At 37.1% G+C, this 21375-nt stretch overlaps 1 protein-coding gene across 8 annotated transcripts in view; it reads left to right on the top strand.

The window, feature by feature from the left end:
* Positions 1-292: 292 nt before the first annotated feature.
* Positions 293-21375, top strand: part of DOP1A (DOP1 leucine zipper like protein A) — a 61102-nt gene continuing 40019 nt past the window's right edge. For 3 of the 8 annotated variants that reach the window (XM_027696424.1, XM_027696380.1, XM_027696415.1), the window contains exons 1-8: positions 293-372; positions 11302-11493; positions 12614-12795; positions 14860-15030; positions 16646-16835; positions 17401-17499; positions 18602-18701; positions 21215-21324. In XM_027696424.1, coding sequence (XP_027552225.1) covers positions 11356-11493; positions 12614-12795; positions 14860-15030; positions 16646-16835; positions 17401-17499; positions 18602-18701; positions 21215-21324 — 990 coding nt within the window. In that variant the 5' untranslated portion in view covers positions 293-372; positions 11302-11355. Of the gene's footprint in view, positions 373-6603; positions 6657-10486; positions 10506-11301; positions 11494-12613; positions 12796-14859; positions 15031-16645; positions 16836-17400; positions 17500-18601; positions 18702-20825; positions 21111-21214; positions 21325-21375 lie in introns of those variants that run through there. The other 5 variants (XM_027696439.1, XM_027696408.1, XM_027696390.1 and 2 more) reach the window with 4 other exon arrangements.

Raw genomic sequence — 21375 nt, 5'->3', positions numbered from 1 at the left:
AAGATTGCTCAGAACCCCACCCAACCTGGCCTAGAACACTTCCAGGGATGGGACATCCACAGGTTCACTGGGTAACCTGTAACATATTTTGTAATATACCACCCGCCTTCTATTTTTACTTGCACTGTATTTGGTAAACTACGTGAAGATTAGGCAAAACAAGTATACACGCATACCCATATCCATACCCATATCCATACCCCCATCCATACCCACATCTGCTCCGCGTCCCCGCCCTTTCCGCCACGGCCGCCATGGGGCGCAGCGCGGCGGCGCGGGGCGGGCGGGGCGCGGCGCGGGGCACGCCGGGAGCTGTCAGGGCGGCGCGGAGGTGCCGGTGTCGGTCGGGCTCTTCCGGCTCGGATCGCTCAGGTAACGTCGTTACCGCCGCCCCCTCCTCTCATCCCCCGGTACGGGCGGGCTTCGGGCCCCGGCGCCGGCTGCTCTGCTCCCTCCGTCCCTCCCTGTTGCCGCGCCGGTATCGGGGAGGGTCCGCCCCTGGAGTGGAGCCCAGCGGAGCCGGCCCTCTGCCCTGCTCTGCCCTGCTTTGCCCAGCTCTCCCCTACCCTCTCCTCCCCTGCTCGCTCCTCTCCTCTCCTCTCCGCAGGCACCGCCGGGCCGTGCTGGGCAGTGCGCGAGGGGCAGGTGCTGAGCAGCCTGGGGGCAGCGGTTGTAGCCTGTTAATTGCGCCGCATCAATTAACCTGTAGCACCTGCCCGCCCCCGCCGCTGTCCCCCCGCGGCGCCCTGCCGGGTTTCGGGGTGCGGAGCCTCTCCTCGCGCCCCCACCCCGGCACCGCGCGGCGGGGCCTGGCTTCGCCCTGCGTGGAGGAGCTTCCTCGGGCGACCTGTTCCCGCAGGGGAATGAGCCCGGCGTTGGGCTGCTAGGGCCGTCCTGCTTTGACCTTGAGGGCTGTGGGCCTCTTTTGAGTTCGCCCGACTGCTGGAGTTGTTGTGTGTGGTGTTTGGGAGGATACATGGGGTGTACGGCTGTCCCTGGTTTGTGTGGTGCAGAGTTAAATTTCATCTGTTGATGAGGGATGGCTTCAAATCTTGTGGTGCCCATTTGAAAAGCACAAATATGTGACAGCTTCTGGTGTTATATATTTCTTAGAAATAACATTTTTATACTTGTGACCATAACTAGAAAAGCCTAAACAATTTATCTCTTTAAGTGACCTAAAATATGTTAGATATGAGGTGCAGGTTTTGATGAGCCTAGGGTGACTCAACCCTTGTGTTTTCATTGCTGATTGCAAGAACCCTTTCGCTCCTGGATCTTCTTTTGATATCCAGCAATAGTGAAAGTGTTATGGTTCTCAGGTTAACTGCACAATGTGATACCTGAATTCCAACTGTAGGGCTAGATGCTTGCAGATAATAAGGGGCCTCAGTATAAGGTTGAAGATCCTAGTCTTTCGTTTTGCTACCAAGGCTTGGTCTGTCTGTGTTAAATACTTAAACAGGCCTGGCAGTCAGATTTGCTCTTTCTGGTTGATTTTCTTTTTTTTATGTTGGTACCTTTTCAAAAACAGGCTGAAACACAGCAGATTTTGCAGGTCTAATAGTGTGATGTCTAAATATTGTGATTATCCAAAATGTACAGTCATTTTTAATATAGCATCTATGAATGTCATGAGGGGAATGTCAGTTGAGAAACAGGCAGAATGTTCACAGCATAATTCCTGGTTTTATTTTCATTGAAATGAGAATTGGCCCTTTTGGAAACTAAGCAACCTGTAAATGAGATGGGGAGAGGCTGCATTTCTAATCGACTGAATGTCTTACTTTCCCAACTTATTGGTAGCACCTGTGACAGTAGGTGTTTAAACAGCATCTTGCAAAGACAAGTTATCTTACATCTTCCGTTAGTGGAGTGGCTGTGCATTTGAGTGGATGGTTAAGTTCTAAGGCCATGTTTATACTGGTACTGCTTTTCTTGAGTAAAAATGCTGGCACACTATGCTGACCATTAGAGATACTCATTGCAGGCACAGCAAACTATGTGGGTAAGATTGCATTTTGTCTGGTTGTTGTGGTTCAACCCCAGCCAGCAGCCAAGCCCGATGCAGCTATTGGCTCACTCCCCCACCAGCAGGGTCAAGGAGAGAATCAGAAAGGTAAAGCCAGAAAACTCATGGGTTGAGATAAAGACAGTTTAATGGGGAAAGCAGAAACCGCACATGCAAGCAAAGCAAAACCAGGAATTAATTCACTGCTTCCCATGGCCAGGCAGGTGTTCCAATATCTCCAGGAGAGCAGGGCCCCATCCCATGTAATGGTGACTTGGGAAGACAAACACCATCACTCCAAACATCCCTCCTTTCCTCCCTCTCCCCCCCAGTTTTATATACAGAGCATGGTGTCATATGTTATGGAATTTCCTTTTGGTCAGTTGGGGTCACCCGTCCTGGCTGTGTCTCCTCCCAACCTCCTGTGTACTCCCAGACCCCTGGCCAGCGTGGAAGTACAAAGAGCAGAAAAGGCCTTGGCTCTGTGTAAGCCCTGCTCAGCAATAACAAAAACATTTCTATATTATCAACACTGTGTTCAACACAAATCCAAAACACAGCCCCATAACAGCCATGGTAAAGAAAATTAGCTGTACCGCAGCCCAGACCAGCACACTGGTGTAAATGGGCTCAGCCTGTGTTCTGCCGTTGTTTTCTGTTTGAATAAGGAGAGGATGCTTCCCTTGTTGGCTTAGTTCTCTTGGCTAGAGTTACTGTTGTCCACCTTTAGTGTCTTCTTACTTAACTAGGAATGACTGCTGGATTGGGCTGGCTGAAAATGCTTTTTACTTTTGTGAAGCTGTATTATATTAAATATGCAGTGTGTAGAAGAGAACCAGGAAGAGGTATGAAGTATGTTGTAAAAAAACCCTGTTTTGAAAATGATTGAGAAAAATAGGAGACAGGAAAGAGACTAAACTAAATGATACCTGTGAAAGCATGAAATAGAAATATAGAAGTAATTGGTCTGTGTGCAAATAAATTGTCTTTCAGATTAATAATCGTGTTGCCCTGACTTGTAGCTGAAAAGAAGTTGAATGATAAATAGAAACAGTAAGCAATGTGTTTCCCTCTGACAGGTTGGGGAGAAGAAACACTGCAGATCAATCATTTTCCCCCAATAACTGAAACAAGAAATGAGAAGAAAGCACCAAAGAGAATCAGTAAATGGTTTCACTAGTCAACACATTCCTATTTTATCAGAAATTTGTACTTCAATATAAGCATAAAAAAGTCAAGGAGTGGTGCTTTGCCTAATTTGGTTTCTAGTATAATTTGAAGAAATCAAAGGGAATTTAACCTTTTATTTATGTCTTTTCTGGATTACTTCAGAGGATAAGGAGAGCAAACAAGTTTCAGTCCAGCCTCTGTTTTCAGAATAGTCAGAAAAAGATTCTACTTTATGAATTCCTTTGAAATCCACCTGTAGAACCGTGAAATCAGATGTATTGCAAAATGTAACCACAATCTAGATAATGTGTAGGTATATATTTGGCATATGACACTATTTCAGAATTGCAATCAGAATAAAATGATAGAAATTAGTTGAAATTTGAAATTAATTAATTAGTAATATCTTAGACCTCAGGGTGTAATAAAAAAGGAAGTTGGACAAAGTCTTGCCTGAATGCATCGTATTAGGTTACCCAAGTAAGGCAATGATAAGGACGTGAGAACTTCTGACATGCCTTTGTGAAAGGAAGTATCAGGTTTGTTTGGAGACAGAATATTTAAGTCACCTGAAGCTACATATTATTAGAACAATAGGTATGGATAAAGATTTGTCTAAATCTTCAATTTTTAAAGTTATTGTGAGCAAAGAATAAATGAATAAATTACCAAACCATCTTTTTTGTTGTTGTTGTTAAGTTGGTAGATTCTGTGTTAAACTGTGTATCAGAATATTTAAAGAGAAATCTCAGTGTGAAGTCGCAGTGGAAGTTGGCAAACTCTCCTTTAAAGCAAAGTGTAGTACAAATATATATTTAAATGTCATCATACTGGTTTAAGTTGACTTCATTGTTATGTTTGCTATGGTTTAGTTGTTATTTATTTATTTAACTGTATCACTATATTAATTGGACTTACTAGTTTGATAAGAGTAAAAAATAAGAAAGAAAAATGATACCTCAAGGTAAGTCTTCCATCAGTATATGATTGGAAAAGATTGGAAGAGGGAAGCTAGCTAGTTAAAAAGGCAGTCTTTTCAGAGAGGGTATAGTGACCATTTGAAGGCATGAGGCTGAAACACATAAAAGTGAAAATAAGTTGCAGTCTATTTTAGGAAGCTTGTCCTCTTACTGCGCTCAGGCAGCTGGAGAGAAGATAAGTATTTGAAGTTGTGTACTTACCAAGCATTGCTCAGCAGAGAAGGCAGCAGCCGCCAGGTCCAGTGGCTGCATGTGAGTGCCGGGCAGTTCTGCTGGGACAGGAAGAGCACAAAGCTCACGGTGCTGGCAGGTGGTGTGGGAGACACGGGCAGGGTGCAGCTGCACTCGCACCACAACATGCTTGTTTTCTCTTTCATAAGGTTTTTTCCAACCCACTGAACTTTTGTGGTCACCATGGATTTAACTATGACAGGTAAATACCTTCCATATCCTGTTTAGAGTAATCCAAACAGCCTTATTTCTAATATGCAGTATTGGGGTCTTTTTATGAAGGTAGGGAAACTGCTTACACTGTGTGATGCTGCAGGTTTGCTTGTGTAGAGCTAAAAAAGGCCTTAACAACCCAGGGTGCAAGCGAAGCTTTTTTCAGCAGGCAACAGTTTCCTTTGGTCCAGGGAACAGTAGTTGATACACTATATACAATGTTAACACTTAACTTCTGAGTAAGGATTTTATGTTTCTGTTTGGCTCAGCATTGTCCTGACTGTGACTGGTGACTCCAGGAGGTTACATGTCATTCTAGTGGAAGGTGTCCCTGCCTGTGGCAGGGGTGTTGGAACTAGATGCTTTTTAAGGTGCCTTCCAACCCAAACCATTCTATGATTAAAAACAACAACAAAAAAATCTTAAATATTATAGTCTGCATTTGGTATTGTTAGGATTAGGCTGGGAGAACGAAATGAAGATTATTTTTAAAATGCCTTTACCCAAATTGTTTCTTTGATGAATGTATTGCTGCCGAAATTTAGGATTTAAGTTGTGCATAAAGATGGTAAATCTGGGAACTGAGATGAAATAAAGTTTCAAGAGGAAACCCTCTGCAAACATGTCAAATGAGTCCAGGTTAAATTCTAGGTGTTTTGTGTTTTTTTTTCTACAAATGTGTAATTGAATATAGGGATCAGTTCTAGATTTAGATTGAAATATTGGTTGTTCAAATACAGTGGTCAACAAAGGGAAGAAGGAGACAAAAAAAAGTGCTTGAAAATGAGCGTTGAAGGATAACTACAGATTCAAGGAAGCATTTCACCATTTTTCTCTATGCTGTGTTATTCTGGCTTAAATTACCATCTGTTTTTTAGTAAGACATAATAGAAGTTTTTGTGTAATTTAGAATAAAAAGTGTGGCTATGTGGAACTTTCTTGATTTTTAGATGTAAAGTGAATGTTGATTAAGCTATAATATATTACATAGATAACTCAGCAATCATTTATTGCAAGAAAGGAAAAGACATAGGAAACTGTTATAGGAAAAAGAAAATATTTTCAGTTAATGGTTGACCTGAGTTGTAACAAAGATGCAAATCATTATCTTTCATTTAATGAGTGATATAAGTTCAGATCTGTGAAATTTGAATATTCAATTTGATCTTAAGATGAATTTGATATTTTAAAAGTAGAAGTTTTAGTGTAAGATTCTGGTGTTCATGAAGTGCAAAAGTACTTAACTCTAGAAAAGATGATGTCTGTTATACTCTGCCAGAAACAGTAAGGTATTCCTGAGCAGTAGGCAGGCACAGTGCTCAAGGGCTGATAGAAAAGGAATCAGTAGTGTTCTGTTGGTGAGTCAGGAATCGAAATCAAAATTTCAGTCCAGTATGTCAAACTGTTCTGTAGTTCACCTGTTATATATTGAGAAGGTGTAATAAAGTAGAATTGAGTAGAGGGATTAAAAATGTCACCCTAAACTCAGTTTTTAAGAGGCAATTCAAAGAGACGTATTTGCCAACGAGACTGAGAAGTGTTTGGTCATTTTCTTCTCCCCTCTAACAAACAGACATAGATGTGATACTTTTTTATTTTTGAAAAATTATGCTCTAAAGGAAATTCACTTAGTGTTTGTTTATAAGTATAAATTTGTCTTCTTAAACAGTGAATAGAGAATTTGAATCCTGAGAAGGCTTATTGTATGTTCCTTATGAATTTTTAAGCTTGTTACTTGTTCCTCTTTATGAACTCATGTCTAATATAAGTCATACTTTGGAATACCATATGACAGTAATAGCAGAAAGAACATTTTACATACCTTATGTATTTCTGTCAGACTATGCTCAGTGCCAGACTTAGAGTTTTATACCAGTCTTTTTTTTCTTCTGTGACAAATGTGCAAAAGAAGGAAAAATGTACTCAGTTTCTTTTTGCTGACAATTTTTTTTGTGCGTGTAATAATAAATAATAAACGTGTTGTGTAGATTCATAAGTGAGGAGGTAGCACATCCAGTTGGGTACCTAATCCAATCTCTACAGTACAAGCTGTAGGTTTTCTCTCATTAATTCTTGTTTGATATGAGAATCATTCTCAGGAAAACACCTTGTGTTGATTTAGAAGTTACCGATATAGGTAATGCACAGATTGTTATGCTAGTTTGGTTTGATTTAATTTTGTTGTGGAAAGAAATTTGAACACCTAGAACAGTGCTGATGTTTCTGTGGAAAAATACAATGCACTGTTTCCACTTGTGAATATGACTAGGTACAAAAGTGTAGTGGGAAGTTATTAATCACAATATTCAATCTTATTAAGTGAGGTAGACTGTTGCAGGGTACTAATGAGATCATGGCTCATTATAGTTAATAATACTGTCTGGTGAGGTTCTTTTGTGTTGTTTGTTTGTGTAATGGGAGGTTTCTTCTTTCGTTGCTCTAACTGAATAGCAGTTGGCCAAAATAACAAGCTCAAATGGTTCTTATTCTCAGAAGACATTAGAGATGTCTCTTTGAAAAATTCTGAAATGAGGAATCTGTGGAAAGTCAATCTAGAAATAATCAGCTGTAAATGGAAAATCTTTATCTGTGGTTATAGAAGAATTTATGTATTTCCAGCATTTGAATTCTATCTGAAGAGTCCAATCTGGGAATTGCAGTGCTTATTTTGCTATTCATGTTGTTAAATGCTTCTGAGGAGAAACAAAGCATAATAAATTACCAAATGACAAGGCTTCTGTTTCCCATGTATTCAAATCTGTGTTTGTTTTAAGGTATTAAGTCTATTTAAATAAAAATGTGTTTCTGCAGTTGCCAGCTTAGTATGTGGGCACTATACACAGCTTAAAAAGCAATAACTCAGTGCTGTGAAATTAGAAATTTTTCTCATCTGCTTTTTAATTATCTATTAGTTCTTTTACTGTACATCCCATGGCCATACTTTAAATGGTAAACGGTTTTAGAAATGCCTTGAAATATTGCATTGCAAAGCTGAACCTTTGAGTAATTCAAAGGCAGCAAGCTTCTGAGCTCAGGCTCTTACAGTTATTGGAACAAATCTTAAGAATTCTTGAAGTGACGTGATGTATGCAGATTTGTCCTCCATAGCCATCAGCCCCTGGACCTGTACCAGGAAGCGACTGTTTCAGTCTTGCAGATTGGTGTGAAGGAGACAAATGGAGCAATTATGTGAGGATTGAAAAATGTAAGAGTGGAACAGTAGCAAATCAAACCTGAAGAGGAGCTTTGGGGTACAACAGATAATGGAAAGCTTATGAATCAATGGGAAGTCTTATAATCTTGTGATTAAATCTAAACAGATTCTAGATGAAAGCTGCTTTTATTGAATTGATTTGAGGAAGCTGTTGTTCTTCTCCTAGTTTCTTTAGCCTCAGTGTAAACCATTTAGAGCCTCTTAGGTGAATAGTTTGTGTTGATGAGACACAGAAGGCTCTTAGGCACATAAGTTATGAAGGATGAGTATTTGCTGTGGAAAACACAGCTGTGACAGTGTTGTTTTAACATGACTTGGAGGAAAACCAATACCACCTTACTGATGAAGGGAATTGAAGGCTGCTCTGTGAACACGCTATACATAACCCCTGGCAAAAGAAGATCCACAGCCCCAGGCAATTGCTTTCCTTGTCAAAGTCATACACTAAGGCATCCAGGTATACCCAGAATTGTGTGGAGTCTGTATTTTAATCCCCCTGAGAAGGTGAAATAGAAGGTAGTAAGTGTCAAGACCTACTTCTGTAATCACTTGTGTTTAAAATATAGTAATATGAAATTATTTGAAAGTGTATAGCACTTCTTAGGTAGTTTCTTCCTCATTTATAATTAGCTTTCTGCTCAGGCACTGCCATTTATTTTTTCCGTTGAAAAAAGCGAGACCATCTAAGAGGTCAGAGATTGCCTATGTCCAGAGTCATGAGAGTGGCTAAACTTCAATCTGACAAGCTTCTGGTATGCAAAAAGGGGGGAAAAAAAAACCAAAACAAAACAAAGGATTGTGCTCTTCATACCTTTGTTTAAAAAGAGAAACAAAGAACATTCCTTGGAAAGCTGGCCCTCGTGCTAAATGGTGATTGTGTAATGGCAAGATAAATGCTTTATCCTCTGGGCTGTTTGATGATGTAGCATAAACTGCTATTTTTCAATTTTTTTTGATCTACCAAATTTTATTATTTATCTCATTTTACAGAGTAGTAAATTATGAAAGATTAAGGGTGTGATACTTTTAAGGAGATAGACATTAACAAGTTTAACATTGTATTGAAATATTAGCTGTAAAATTAAATGTTGTTAAATCTGCAGTTTTATTACAAATGAAGAGAACAGGAAAGTATTGATAAGAATACATAATAGAAACAAGAAAAAATTAAAAACTACATTTCGAAATATCTTCAGACTAAACAAAAAGTAAACCCTGTAGGACGAGTGTACTTTTATATATGAGAACTAATAAAAATGGGCATTCCTGTAGTTTCAGTGATCGTAGAATAAAAACAGTCCCAGGTTTATAAAAATAATATATAGTATTTACATAGTAACTTCTCTGTGTGCCTGGCTTATTATGGCTACTCATATGGTTTGGAAGACATATTGTTTAAAACTGAAATTTCATTGTGGGAAAAAAATATGCAAGAAATTCTTTGTCTCCCCATCATCTCAAATTGCATAATTTTCTTTTTTTTTTAAGAAAGATAAATGAGACCATAACCATAGAATAGTAAGAAAAGAGTATGTTTTTTCTTCTCTATATAAGACTTCTTAATGATTAAATTAGCACAAGCAGTGTGCAATAGATTTGTCTAAAAGTATAATTATTCAAAGTTGTTAATGCATTTTAAAATAAAGAGATGGTTCTCATCACTAAGTCTGAAAAAAACCCTACCTGTTTAACCCTGTGTTCAGCCTGGTTTTGTTTAACCTTTGGTAATCCTAAATCAGGCCATTCTCAGCTTTCAGGTTCTTCAAGCACTTGAGGAAGACAGAGTCTTTCACGCTAGCCATAAGTGCTTGCATTTATGCTTTAGCTGGATAAAAAAAGATCCTGATGCTTTCACTCAGAAAGCATTATTTGATGTGTCAAGTTCTTTCTCCATCCTTTGTGCCTGGAAATATTAGAATTGTGATGCCTTTGTATGTTGGTTCTTTCTTCTTTTTTAGTATTAATACTTACTTTTACTTTTGGAGATCAGACACTGGTGGTAGTGCAACTGTCTGAGAAATCTGTTGGCATTTAAAGCTTTTTCAAAGCAAACTTCATTTATTTCTGGACTTAATCCAATGATGGTTGTTATAAAATGAAACCACAATAATTTATTTTTGTTTTAATAAACAGTGTGATCTAAGTGCCTTATGCCAGCAGGGTGTAGTGAAATCTATCAATTCGACACCCAGGATATGGTTTTTAAGTAATGGTTTGCATTTCTGTTGTACCTTGGAGACAGTCTGTCATTACTAGTCTGCCATCAGAATCAGGAGTGCAGAAGGTTTGTGATTCTTGGCCTTTTTATTCACTGCTGCCATCCAACTCTTTTTCTTTCATTTTACCTGTCCGTTTCTTTTTCTTCTTTTTTCTTGGAACTTTCCTTATCATACCTGGTAGACAGTCTGATGAATACAGCTCCTTTATACCTGTTCCACAGTTTACTTGGTTATTTTCAGTCTACCATGCTTCAGCCTGTGCTTCTGCACACAATTTTCTTCCCATTTTCCTTTAATCAAGGCAGAAGAGAGCAACATCTGCTGAGTGTGAAATCTTTTCTGAAGCCAAGAATCAGAGAGATCCCAAACGGTTTCCCACAAGACCCCCATTAAAAGGGGTGCTAAATCTGCCTTTTTGCACAGATGTGCTACAATAGGATTTTCCTATTGAGCTGTATTTGCTTGAGGTGAAAGCAGCATTAAAAGCTCATTTCCTTTAAAAAATTATTGCATCTTTCCTAAATCTCTACTAAAATAAGTAGTCCATGACCTATAAAAGTATGGGGTGGTGTTTCTGGATCTAGTATATCTTAATTACTTGGTGTAGATTACCATGTGATGAAAATATATTGAGTAAATTGCAAAAGCCTATGATTGCAGAACACTAGTAAACATGAACTTTTGTTGTGCATGGATAACAATAATATTAAAACAAAGTAGAGTTGCATCACTGGAGTAGAATAGCAAGGAAGTGTTGATGCACAGAGATACTCTTGAATAGCATGTAACTATTGTATGTATTCTTCATTCTTGTCTTCTGCCTGGAAGTGATTCAGAAAGATTGGTGTCTTCTGTTTGCAGAAAGGCTGACTTGTTAAAAGATGTGGATTTCTGGTGATGGACCCAGAGGAAGTAAAAAAGAAAATGAAAAATCCCTTTGTTGCATTGTTTAGAACAAGCAGTGCTTTTTGGGATAAACAGGGCATTAATTTTCTAGGGATTTTTCTTTGGTTTGTGATGTTGTGGGTTTTTGATTATTTGTTTGGGTTTTTTTAATAGGACTTGGTTTTGGACATGTGTTAAATATTTGTTAATATTTGTTTGCAATATGTTAGCTTTTGTTAAGGGTTGGTTGTAAACTGATCTCAGATTGATATTTTTAATGCCTCTGAGGAAAATGTAGTGGGTTTTTTATAGAATTATTTTAACAATATGTCTCTGTGAACAATGGTTTCAGGGTTTTTTATTTCAAATTTTAAACAGGTAATGTCTGTACATGAATTGCAAGCTAGTCTCTAGTGGGGACACCGTGGGAGGATGAACACGGAGGAGCTGGAGCTACTGACTGATTCCAAGTACAGAAACTATGTAGCAGCTGTTGACAAAGCACTGAAGAACTTTGAATATTCAAGTGAATGGGCAGATTTAATATCGGCACTTGGGAAACTAAACAAGGTATGCCTGGCAAGTGCTCTTGGAAAAGATTCAGGAATTGACAAAGGGTGTTGTAACAGGGGTGTAACAGTACAGAAGTACAGTACAGAAGTGCAAGGTTCCAGCCATCTAATACTCCTGCAAATATTTTAGCAGTCTGAACCAAATGTTGAGTGTGTGCAAGGAGCAAACAAATGAAACAAATGCCTTTCTAAGACTTAGAGTTGAACCCTTTGTAATTGTAAGTAAAAGAAGTTATTTACTTTTTTAGTGGAAATAAATGCAACATCTATTTTATTACTAACTTTTGCTTATAATATCATTCAATATTATTGAAATAGTGTAAAAAATAGGATAAACATCAGCAGTATTTTTATAAAGCATGATAAAATGGGACTCAAATCATTTATTGACCAGAGAATGTTATCATTCAGATTCATTTTAACAGTTAGTAAGTTGATGATGTAATATCATTGCAATCTTTAATAGCAATTTACAAATAAATATCCATAAAAATCTTGTTTTAATCAGTTGTATGTGTTTCTAGGGAGCTCCACTCAGGAGAATGACACTCACTTGGCAACTGCATAATGTTTTTGTATAAACTCTCATTTCTTTCATTTTTTTGATTGTAACAGTTCTTGCTGCATTTTTATGCAAAGTCAAGGCTATGATATTGGGAAAATAAAACCTAAATATGTAAATACAACTCTGTGTTCCAGTCCTGAAATGATTACATAGTTGCAGGCAGTGGTAAAGTGCTGCATGTTGTCTCACTCTATAATATTTTCTTAAAGCTATCCCAGGCTCACCTCCCACAGTTTAATAGTCCTCTTTGAGCTACTGTGGATGGAAATAGCAATTTTTGTCCTCAAAAAGATGAGTAAAATGAAATGGACAAGCTGTAGGTAAGATGCCCACTGCAAGTGAAGTTTTAAATGCCTTGGCAATTCCGCCTATAGCAAGTGTACAAGTGAAAGGCATGGCAAAGAAAAAAGCTCATGGTATATTTTAGAAGCGGGGTTTTTTGTGTTTTAACATAGGTGTGTGTGGTGACTTACTGACCACGTTCAGGAACTTGTTTATGAAAGTGCACTTTAACTTGTTTTGTGCTGTTCTTCTTAATGTGTTGATTTATCAGGTGCTACAGAACAACGCGAAGTACCAGGTAGTACCGAAAAAGCTGACTATAGGCAAGCGCTTGGCACAATGTCTTCATCCAGCTTTGCCGGGAGGGGTTCATCGGAAGGCACTTGAAACGTACGAGATAATTTTCAAAATCATTGGGCCCAAGCGCTTGGCCAAAGATCTTTTCCTGTACAGGTACAATATTTTAACTCCATTCCAAATGCATAGTTGAGATGCTTTTGGTTTCCCGTTTTTTATATTAGCACACTTACTGTGTTGCATAGCAAGAATCAATTTCTTTACCTTATGTTACTGGTGTTTGTCTAGTACATTTCTCCTGACTATTGTATATTATGTTAGAAGATAAACAGACCACTTAAATGTTTAAGAACTGACTTTAGTGCTAGAAAACTTCGAATTTATTGTTATTTCCTTGAAATAAACAAAGTTTTGTGCATATAGGTACAGTATGTGAAGTGTGAACATCTATTTCAATGTGTTCATATTACATTTTTCTGTTGTGATTTAAGTGATATTGGAAAAAAATTTGAGTATAGTTTGTTGAAAGAAACTTTGTCGTCAAATCAACAGAACAGAAAGATTATCTGTTTTGTTAGGATGGGGGGCAAGTACAAACTTTTTCTCACTGTCAGTCTCTGGAACTGATGATAATGAAAAGGAAGAATAAACTTGAAAAGTTAGGAGTAGTGAACATATTCTGATTCCTAAACCTCCGTTAGGTTTTTGGTTGGGTGGGGTTGCAAAGACATGAAGTTATTTATTATATAATTCGTAGAGGGGTGTGTGCGTATGTATATACTCACAGTCACATGTGGTTCTTATTCTTTATCTATCCCTGGAGATTAAAACTTCATCAGTTTGAAAAATAGTGGGGTAAAACAGAATTGTGTTTAGGTAGCAAAGGTGTGTATTAATGCTTGGAAATAAATTGTATGCCTGGGAACTCATAGCTCACATTTTTTGCTTGTGCAGTGATTCAGTATTTGCAATATCTCGTTAACAATAAGTTCTAGGACAGTTGAAAATGCTACCCTGTGTAATCTAACTAAAAGCCATTGTTACTGCTGCTTGGGAGAAGACAGACATTCACATTAAGGCATTATCAAAGATTCCAGTATTTTTCATGAAAGCAGAATGCCAGCATGAAATCTTGAAAGGATGAGTAATAGCCTTACAAAGAGACTGTGGGGTAGTGTGCTGGTTATTGAACAAAAAGGCATTTTCTGTAGAAAAAAGAAGGCAAATGACAGTGGTAAAGGCCTAGTTCTTCTAAACAGATAAAGGCAAAAATAATTTTTACAAAAAGTTTTGTAGTTTGGAAAGAGTTTTGTGGGTTTTTTCCCTCTAGTATGGATAACACTGTATCTACAAAGATTTTTTTTTTTTAATAGTACATTTGTAGGTGTAGATTTCAAGACCCTTTCTTAAACTTACCTTTTTTACTGTTTTTCCGTTTCCTTCTTCATGTGTCAGGGGTCTTCTAACCTGAGTCCTTAGTGATTTTGCAAATTGCAGTTGTGTTTCTATGACTTTGATTATTGATACAGTCTGAAATAATTTGTGATATTCAGTAGCAGTAGCAAAAATGTTTCCAGTGTCTGGGTAACTTCTGAACTGTTGCTTTCATGAACTGACATTCATAGTAAACTCAAAACATACTTCCAATGTTAAATGCTACAACATGAACCATGGGTTTATTGTTAGTTGGAGAATCTGTTTTCAGACTGAATTTATGAAATAAATATACACTTTATGCTACTTAACAGTATAAGTATTGTAAATTTTACCTTTAGGTAACCTGCTGAAGAAAAACATCATTATTTTTCTTACAGAAAATAATTTTTGTAAATTTACTCAAATTGTTCTCATCCAGTCTTGTTTTTTCTTAATAAGTGCAAAGCAAATGTATTTTTAAATACAATTTTCATTGTGATGTAGTTCAACATGGACAAAATTAACATTCTGTCATGCAGAGATGTTTCTGGTTTATCATATTTGTTTTATTGGTGAAAAACACAGTCATCTCTGGGCCTTCAGTGCTTGTTATCCTGATAATGCTAAGGCTCATAATATTGGCCTTGACTTACCAACTTGTCCATCTAAAGGCAGTCAGTCATATCAGGCAAAAATCTGATCCTTATAATAACTATATTGGATATGCCTGTAGCACTCTTGAAATAGAAATGAAATTGTCACATGAGAAGCTTCCTTAAAAAAGATAACATTTATTTTTTGCAGTTCTGGACTATTTCCACTCCTTGCCAATGCTGCTATGTCTGTCAAGCCAACATTATTGAGTCTGTATGAGATCTATTACCTCCCTTTGGGGAAAACATTGAAACCAGGACTGCAGGGACTGTTAACTGGGATTCTGCCGGGGTTAGAGGAGGGATCAGAGTATTATGAGAGGTAAGGATAGATATGTTACTGAGGTGATATGCTTGATTTGGTGGTTTGTTTGGGGTTTTTTTCTGTAACTTTTCATTGAATACTTGTGTGTGGATTTTATTTTTTTAAGATAAGTGATATTTAATTTCATCCTGTCTTATTAATTGCGTTAGAATAGTACGGTAGAAGATTCTTAGTATTGATTAGGACAAATTAGTTGTTAGTTGTTCCTCCTATTGAAAGGAATTGACATTAAGTAGACTTAGTATGTTATGTCAGTCTCTTCTTCCAAGTAACAAGCAAAGAAACAAAAAGAGGAAATGGCTTCAAGTTGTACCAGGGGAGGTTTTGGTTGGATATTAGCAAAAATTATTTCACCAAAAGGGTTGTCAAGCATCAGAACAGGCTGCCCAGGGAAGTAGGGGAGCCACCATCCCTGGAGGTATTTAAAAGAACTGTAGATGTGGTGCTTAGGTACAGGGTTTAGTGGTAGAGTCAGCAGTGCTGAGTTAATGGTTGGACTCAATTTTGAAGATATTTTGCAACTTAAACAATTGTATGATTCTTTTATGGATTGGCATATATAACGTGTTTGGAACATGCTGCATGTTTCCTCTAAGCTAGTACTGCCATATTATTTCTGGTCTAAAATACGTATCTTAACTGAATGTAAGATAGCAAACAAAGCTTACATCATTAAAATATATTTGTTGTGGTATCTAATTTGTCACTGAACCACCCATGTAGAAGACAACAATAATTCACCCACCTTCTTAGATTATTACTCTATTTCTAGCTGAGTGGCCCGGGAGGCAATAACTTCTTATCAAGCAAGCCTATGCCCCAGTTGAGTTATCTTGACTGCAGAGTCTGGGGTGCTGAGGTAGCATCTTAACATATTAAAGGATGAAGTTACACTCCAACACTTGGAGGTCTTGGAATTGTTCATGTACTTACATATTCTTGATATTTCCAACTTCAGAAACGAGAATTTTCACAACTTATATGTGAAGAGCAATTTAACACTGTCTTCTTCTATGTCTGTGTAGGCAGACACACAGAGTGCAGTTGGCATCACTACAACAGGGACAAGGGCTACCCAGATTGCCTCCTGGGGCCTGCCATAGGGTGTGGAGTTGCTGCCACATGAATGGGAAGAAACGAAAACAGGGGAAGGGATTGCTTGTGCTCAAAGATTTGTGATATTTTTATGCCCTGTTTTTACCAGAAAGGCTTAGTGCAAGGAATGAGAAGGCAAAAGCCATTTACTTGATTCTTCAGGAGCTATGCTTTCCTGCTCTCTCTCTGAAACCTCTGTCTGTAGCAACACTTGGCTTTAAGTAGCAGATGAGGGGGTTATTTGGCTCTTTGAACATAAGGAGAACATAAGGAATACATAAGGAGAAGCTGTGGGTAGGCAAAAGCATTTTGCAAGCCAGATTGGCCCACAGGCTTGCTAGTTGGATCGCTCTGTTCAGGCTGCATTATAAGTTTCAGTGTATAATAGGGCCTCTCTTGGCCTCTCAAAACAAAATTTTGACCTTCCTGGAACAATTAATTGCAATATTTATTAAAACTGGGAGCAGGGATGAGCTGTGATACATGCCCTTATTCAGCTGACTTGGTTTTACTGCAGAACAAACACGCTATTGGAGAAAGTTGCCTCGGCTGTGGATCAGTCAGCGTTCTACAGTGCTCTCTGGGGCAGCCTGCTCACAAGCCCTGCAGTTCGCTTGCCTGGCATCACTTATGTCCTCTCCCACTTGAACAGGAAGCTTTCCATGGAGGACCAACTCTACATAATTGGCAGTGACATTGAATTAATGGTAATGTTTTGGTGGAACAATGAAGACATTGATGTTATTATATAATGTATTTTGGGGGGATTTAGATGTTTTCTCTGTCTTTGAGCTTAGCCTTTGAAGAGATAAAAATGCATGTTTATTGTAGGTCCACTTAAACTGATGCTTTTGTGCATGATAAAAGTGTTGCAAAGCTGAATGAACTGCTTAGGTTCAGAACTGCTTAGGTGTTGTGTAAAACTTTCCATTCATTACAAGCTTCAGTTAAAAGTGATTGAGTTTTGTTATATGTTTTTAAAAATACATAGAGTATTATTTTGTCTTTTAAACTTAAGGTATTCATTGGTAATATAAAAAACCAAAAGCTTAGTGTTTGTATTGTTCAGGGAATCTGTTGGTTTTGTGTTTCCTCAGTGGTGAAACTTTTTATTTTCTTGTTTTATGTTGTTTCAATGTTCAAAATTAAAAAATAATTTTATTTTATACGTACCACTATTGATAAATAACTGTTCTTATTTTTGACTGCTCTTTTATATCTATCTACTTAAAATAATAAATAACTATTTCGGGGTGTCTGCCATTACTTTAGGTAGAAGCAGTAAGCACATCAGTGCAAGATACCAGTGTTTTAGTACAGAGGAGCACGTTGGACCTTATCCTTTTTTGTTTTCCTTTCCATATGAGCCAGGTAGGTTATTAACATGAGAGATGAATTGACAAACTCCTAAATGTACTCCACTTCTTAAGTCAGTAGAAGTATTTCGTTGGTTTTTGTTAATGATTTTCTCCAAGCTTGAAAAAGAGTCATATGTAGGAGTTTCTCAGATAGGTTTGCTATTCTTATGTCATAATCTCTACTTTTTTTTAACTTGATGTGTTAACTTTGAAGTTAACTTCTGTACATGTAAACTCAATATAAATTATCATGTTTAGTCTATGAAGAAGCTTTTAATTTGCTTCAGTTTGATGAGAAAGCAAATTTATCTGTTCATTTGCAAGTTTCTGATTCTCAGGGTTCAAAGTCAGCAAAGTTAATCCTCTTAGCATAACTGATTCAGAACACTAGAGAATTGAAAATGATTATTGGTTTTGGGTGAGTAGTTAGCTGTAGCAGTAGTGGGAGATAGATGTTAAAATTTCTGGGGTTTTTTTTGGACAGCATTTATTGTTAGTCACTTCCTATTTTTAAAAGATCCATGATTTATTTTACTCCTGGAGGAAAACTAATACAAGATTAATTTTCACCTTGTTAGAAATTAGAGAAAACCTACACTTTTATGTAAAAAGAACCATGTTCTTACTTGTGGAAGTGCTTCATTTGCATTTATCAGTGACTATGGAAATATTTGGATTGTCTCTGTTTAGGTACTAGAGTGATGAAACTATCAATGCAACACTTTTTAATATTAACGCTTACACAAGCATTTAAAGCAGTAAGAAATTGAAAGGGATTTAAAATTCTTCAGTAATTTTTTTTTACACTGGATTTTAGTTGAATTTGCTTCCAAGGCTTTTGCCTCCGAAGTAAAATGAAATCTCTTGTAACAAAAATGAGCTGTTAATAGAGTCAGTTATTTTTGCTGTTCATAAAGGGTGCATGTTATTACAAAGTATCTATTCCAAATAATAGTTATATTTTGGTTTCCTAGGAGCAAGATCATGTTTTCTTGTATCAAATTCAGAAATGTCAAAACATGAAATTAACTATGCTTTAATGACCATTAAGCTGATAGCATAGAAAAAGTTTTATCTTTCATAGTTTAATTTAATCGTGTTTCTGACTTCTTCAGGCAACACGTCCAGACATGATCAGAATTTTGTCAGCAGCCCTTCATGTAGTACTGCGCAGGGATATGTCACTCAACCGAAGGCTCTATGCGTGGCTTCTGGGTAGGTTTGTATTTCATGTCATTGTTCACTAAAAGTAGAGGGAGAATTGTATGTTCCTTAGCAATGTTTGCGATATTGTGGAGAAAGATTCTTGGAAAAATGAAATACTTAATGTACTTCAGAAGAAAGAAAGGCACTGTCTGTCTCCATGGACATAGAAGATGAAGAATGTCATGCTGGAACTCTTCCCTGTTGTATAAATTATCGATGCGTTTTCCTATAGGAGCAGTTATGGGCCACGTTCGGGCTAGAGCCTGGTGTACTAGGCCCATGGAAATAGACACTGAAAGGCAACTTCTATATCTCTAAAAATGTAAAATGAAGAAAAGAGAGAATAGACATTATAGAGTTTAAATGGTATTTGGAACACAACAGTATAGAAGATATGAAAAGAAAAGAATGCTGAAAAACATTGATATTATGGCTTGAGTGTGCAAACTTTAAACTTTGTTAGATCTTTGCATAACTGAATTAACAGATCATCAATCACTTTTCAACACTTTTCTGGAATAAAAATCGAGCAATTGCATGGTATACACTTTTACCTCTAACAAATGGCATAATATTAATATAATACACATTTAAATATTTATATGAAACCAGCGTGTATTCAGAAGAGGGTAGCAGAGAATAATAGCTATTAGAAGGCCCTTAACTATTTAGGGAATATTTAGAAGACCAGAAATTCTAAAATTTTAGAAAACAATTACTCTTATTCAGCCTTGTTATTTTAAGGAAATGAAGCCTATAGTCACACGAATCTGGCCAGTTACTCTTTAAACTCACTCTGAGATAAGACAAAATCATGGGAGTTCCTAAGTGTACCATAGGAACTGGAAACTGAATGGAGAGACATAAAGTGTTTCTCTACTTGAGGGGAAGATTGTTTAGCAGTCTTCTGTTACCTTTTTGTTTGACTTCCCAGCTCACCAGCAAGCACATATGTGCTTCTCAGGCTACCAGAATCCTTCCCATCAGCTCTTGTATCTTTCCCAGCTGATAGTTAAGACATCAGAGGCAGGTAGCCTGTGGGTGACTGGGAAGAATGGATGTGAGTAGTAAAGGGCCCTGAGAAAGAATTGAAATGATGAAGGGAGGGATGAAGTCAGCAGCAGTGTTTTGCATGAGGGGGTTGGTTTTGTTGCTGTAGAAGTTGCAGGAGTTTAGAAGATAAATATGAGAAAATCTTGGCTTATTTATTTAATAATTTCTCCAGACACTGACTTGTAAATTACTCATATTTTAAAGAAAGACAACAAAATGCAATGTCATGCTCCATACCTGCATTTTCCAATTAAGGGAAAAAAATAATTTCTATGTTAAACACTGCACTAATAATTCATCTAAATTTGATGGATTAGATATGCCTTTTGCTATCATTGAAAAAGATATTTTATGTGTTTAAAATATCATGCTACTTATTTAGTTGTGGAACCTTCTTTTACGGCTATTTCATGAACATAGAAAGATAATACACTCTCAGAAAACAGTTTTGCGGTGATTGTTCCTGATCCTGTATTGTGAACAGCTACTGCCTCTGTTTGCTATATGTTTGGACAAACTTTCTGGCAATACGTTTTTTGTTTGTTTTCCATTTGGTTTTGTACTGCTTTTCTATTATTATGATATTCTACTCCTAATATAAAACATTGAGAGAGGGGGGTCAGTTACGTTGGAAGACTCTCTGAAGTCTGATGTTCTGTTTAACATTGTTTAACTTCAGTGTTAGCTATTTCTTCCTATTGTTTTATAGCTCAGAGTGACTATTAACATTCTCTAGGAATAAAAATAATATTACATCTCTTTAAATCAGGTTATCTTAACTATTGTCAACTGTGGTTGTTTTAACTTGCTGCTAAAGGGCATGCATCTTCTTAAGCTTTCCTTGTATTTTTGTCACTTCAGGACAAAATTGGAAAACGTTTCTGTGGAACAGGGTGAAATCCTGACCAACCTGATTGTTGGGGTTTTTTTTATTCCTTGAGCCTATTTTTTCTATGGGAAAAGATACAAACTAACAATACAAAGGTCCATCTCCTTCATGTAATTTTGAATAACAAAATTGATTTTGTTTTTGTAATGTGACTGATATTCTCTCCAAGTGCCTTAGTCATGTCATTGTGTTTTGATGATCATCTCTTTATATTTAAAACACTGAATTTTGTGTTCTCATTAATATTGAAATATTTTTGTGCAACAGGTTTTTTCTTTTAAGATACTCTCTGTGGTTTGTATGGTTTTTGTGAACATTTTTCTATAGTACAAGATGTAATTTGGTTAATAATGTTGCATAAAACTTAAGTTTTTAATTTGTGTGCAAACTGCTTGCGTGGAAGTATCACTTAGTTTCTTGTATTAAACTCTATAAAATCATCTTTCTCTTGCTAACATGACTTGGACTTCATCTTGGTAAGTTATCAGTGCTAGTGAGTTGATCTCTAGTTTAAAGAAATTGGCAATATATTCTGTTAAGTGACAAATACTTATTTGCTTTGCCTTTTGTTTGCTTGAAGGTTTTGATAACAATGGTGCCCTTGTAGGACCCAGAAGCACAAGGCACAGTAATCCCGAGGAGCATGCCACTTACTATTTCAACACCTTCTCTAAGGAGATGTTAGTCCAGGTAGCTATACGATGTTTTATTGTGGCATATATCTTTATAAATAGATCCTGA

This window comes from Neopelma chrysocephalum, unplaced genomic scaffold (genome assembly GCF_003984885.1).
Source record: "Neopelma chrysocephalum unplaced genomic scaffold, ASM398488v2 Primary Assembly neopelma1_23b, whole genome shotgun sequence".
NCBI lineage: Eukaryota > Metazoa > Chordata > Aves > Passeriformes > Pipridae > Neopelma > Neopelma chrysocephalum.
The sequence above is the reverse complement of the archived record's forward strand: the minus strand, read 5'-3'. Positions and strand labels throughout refer to the sequence as shown.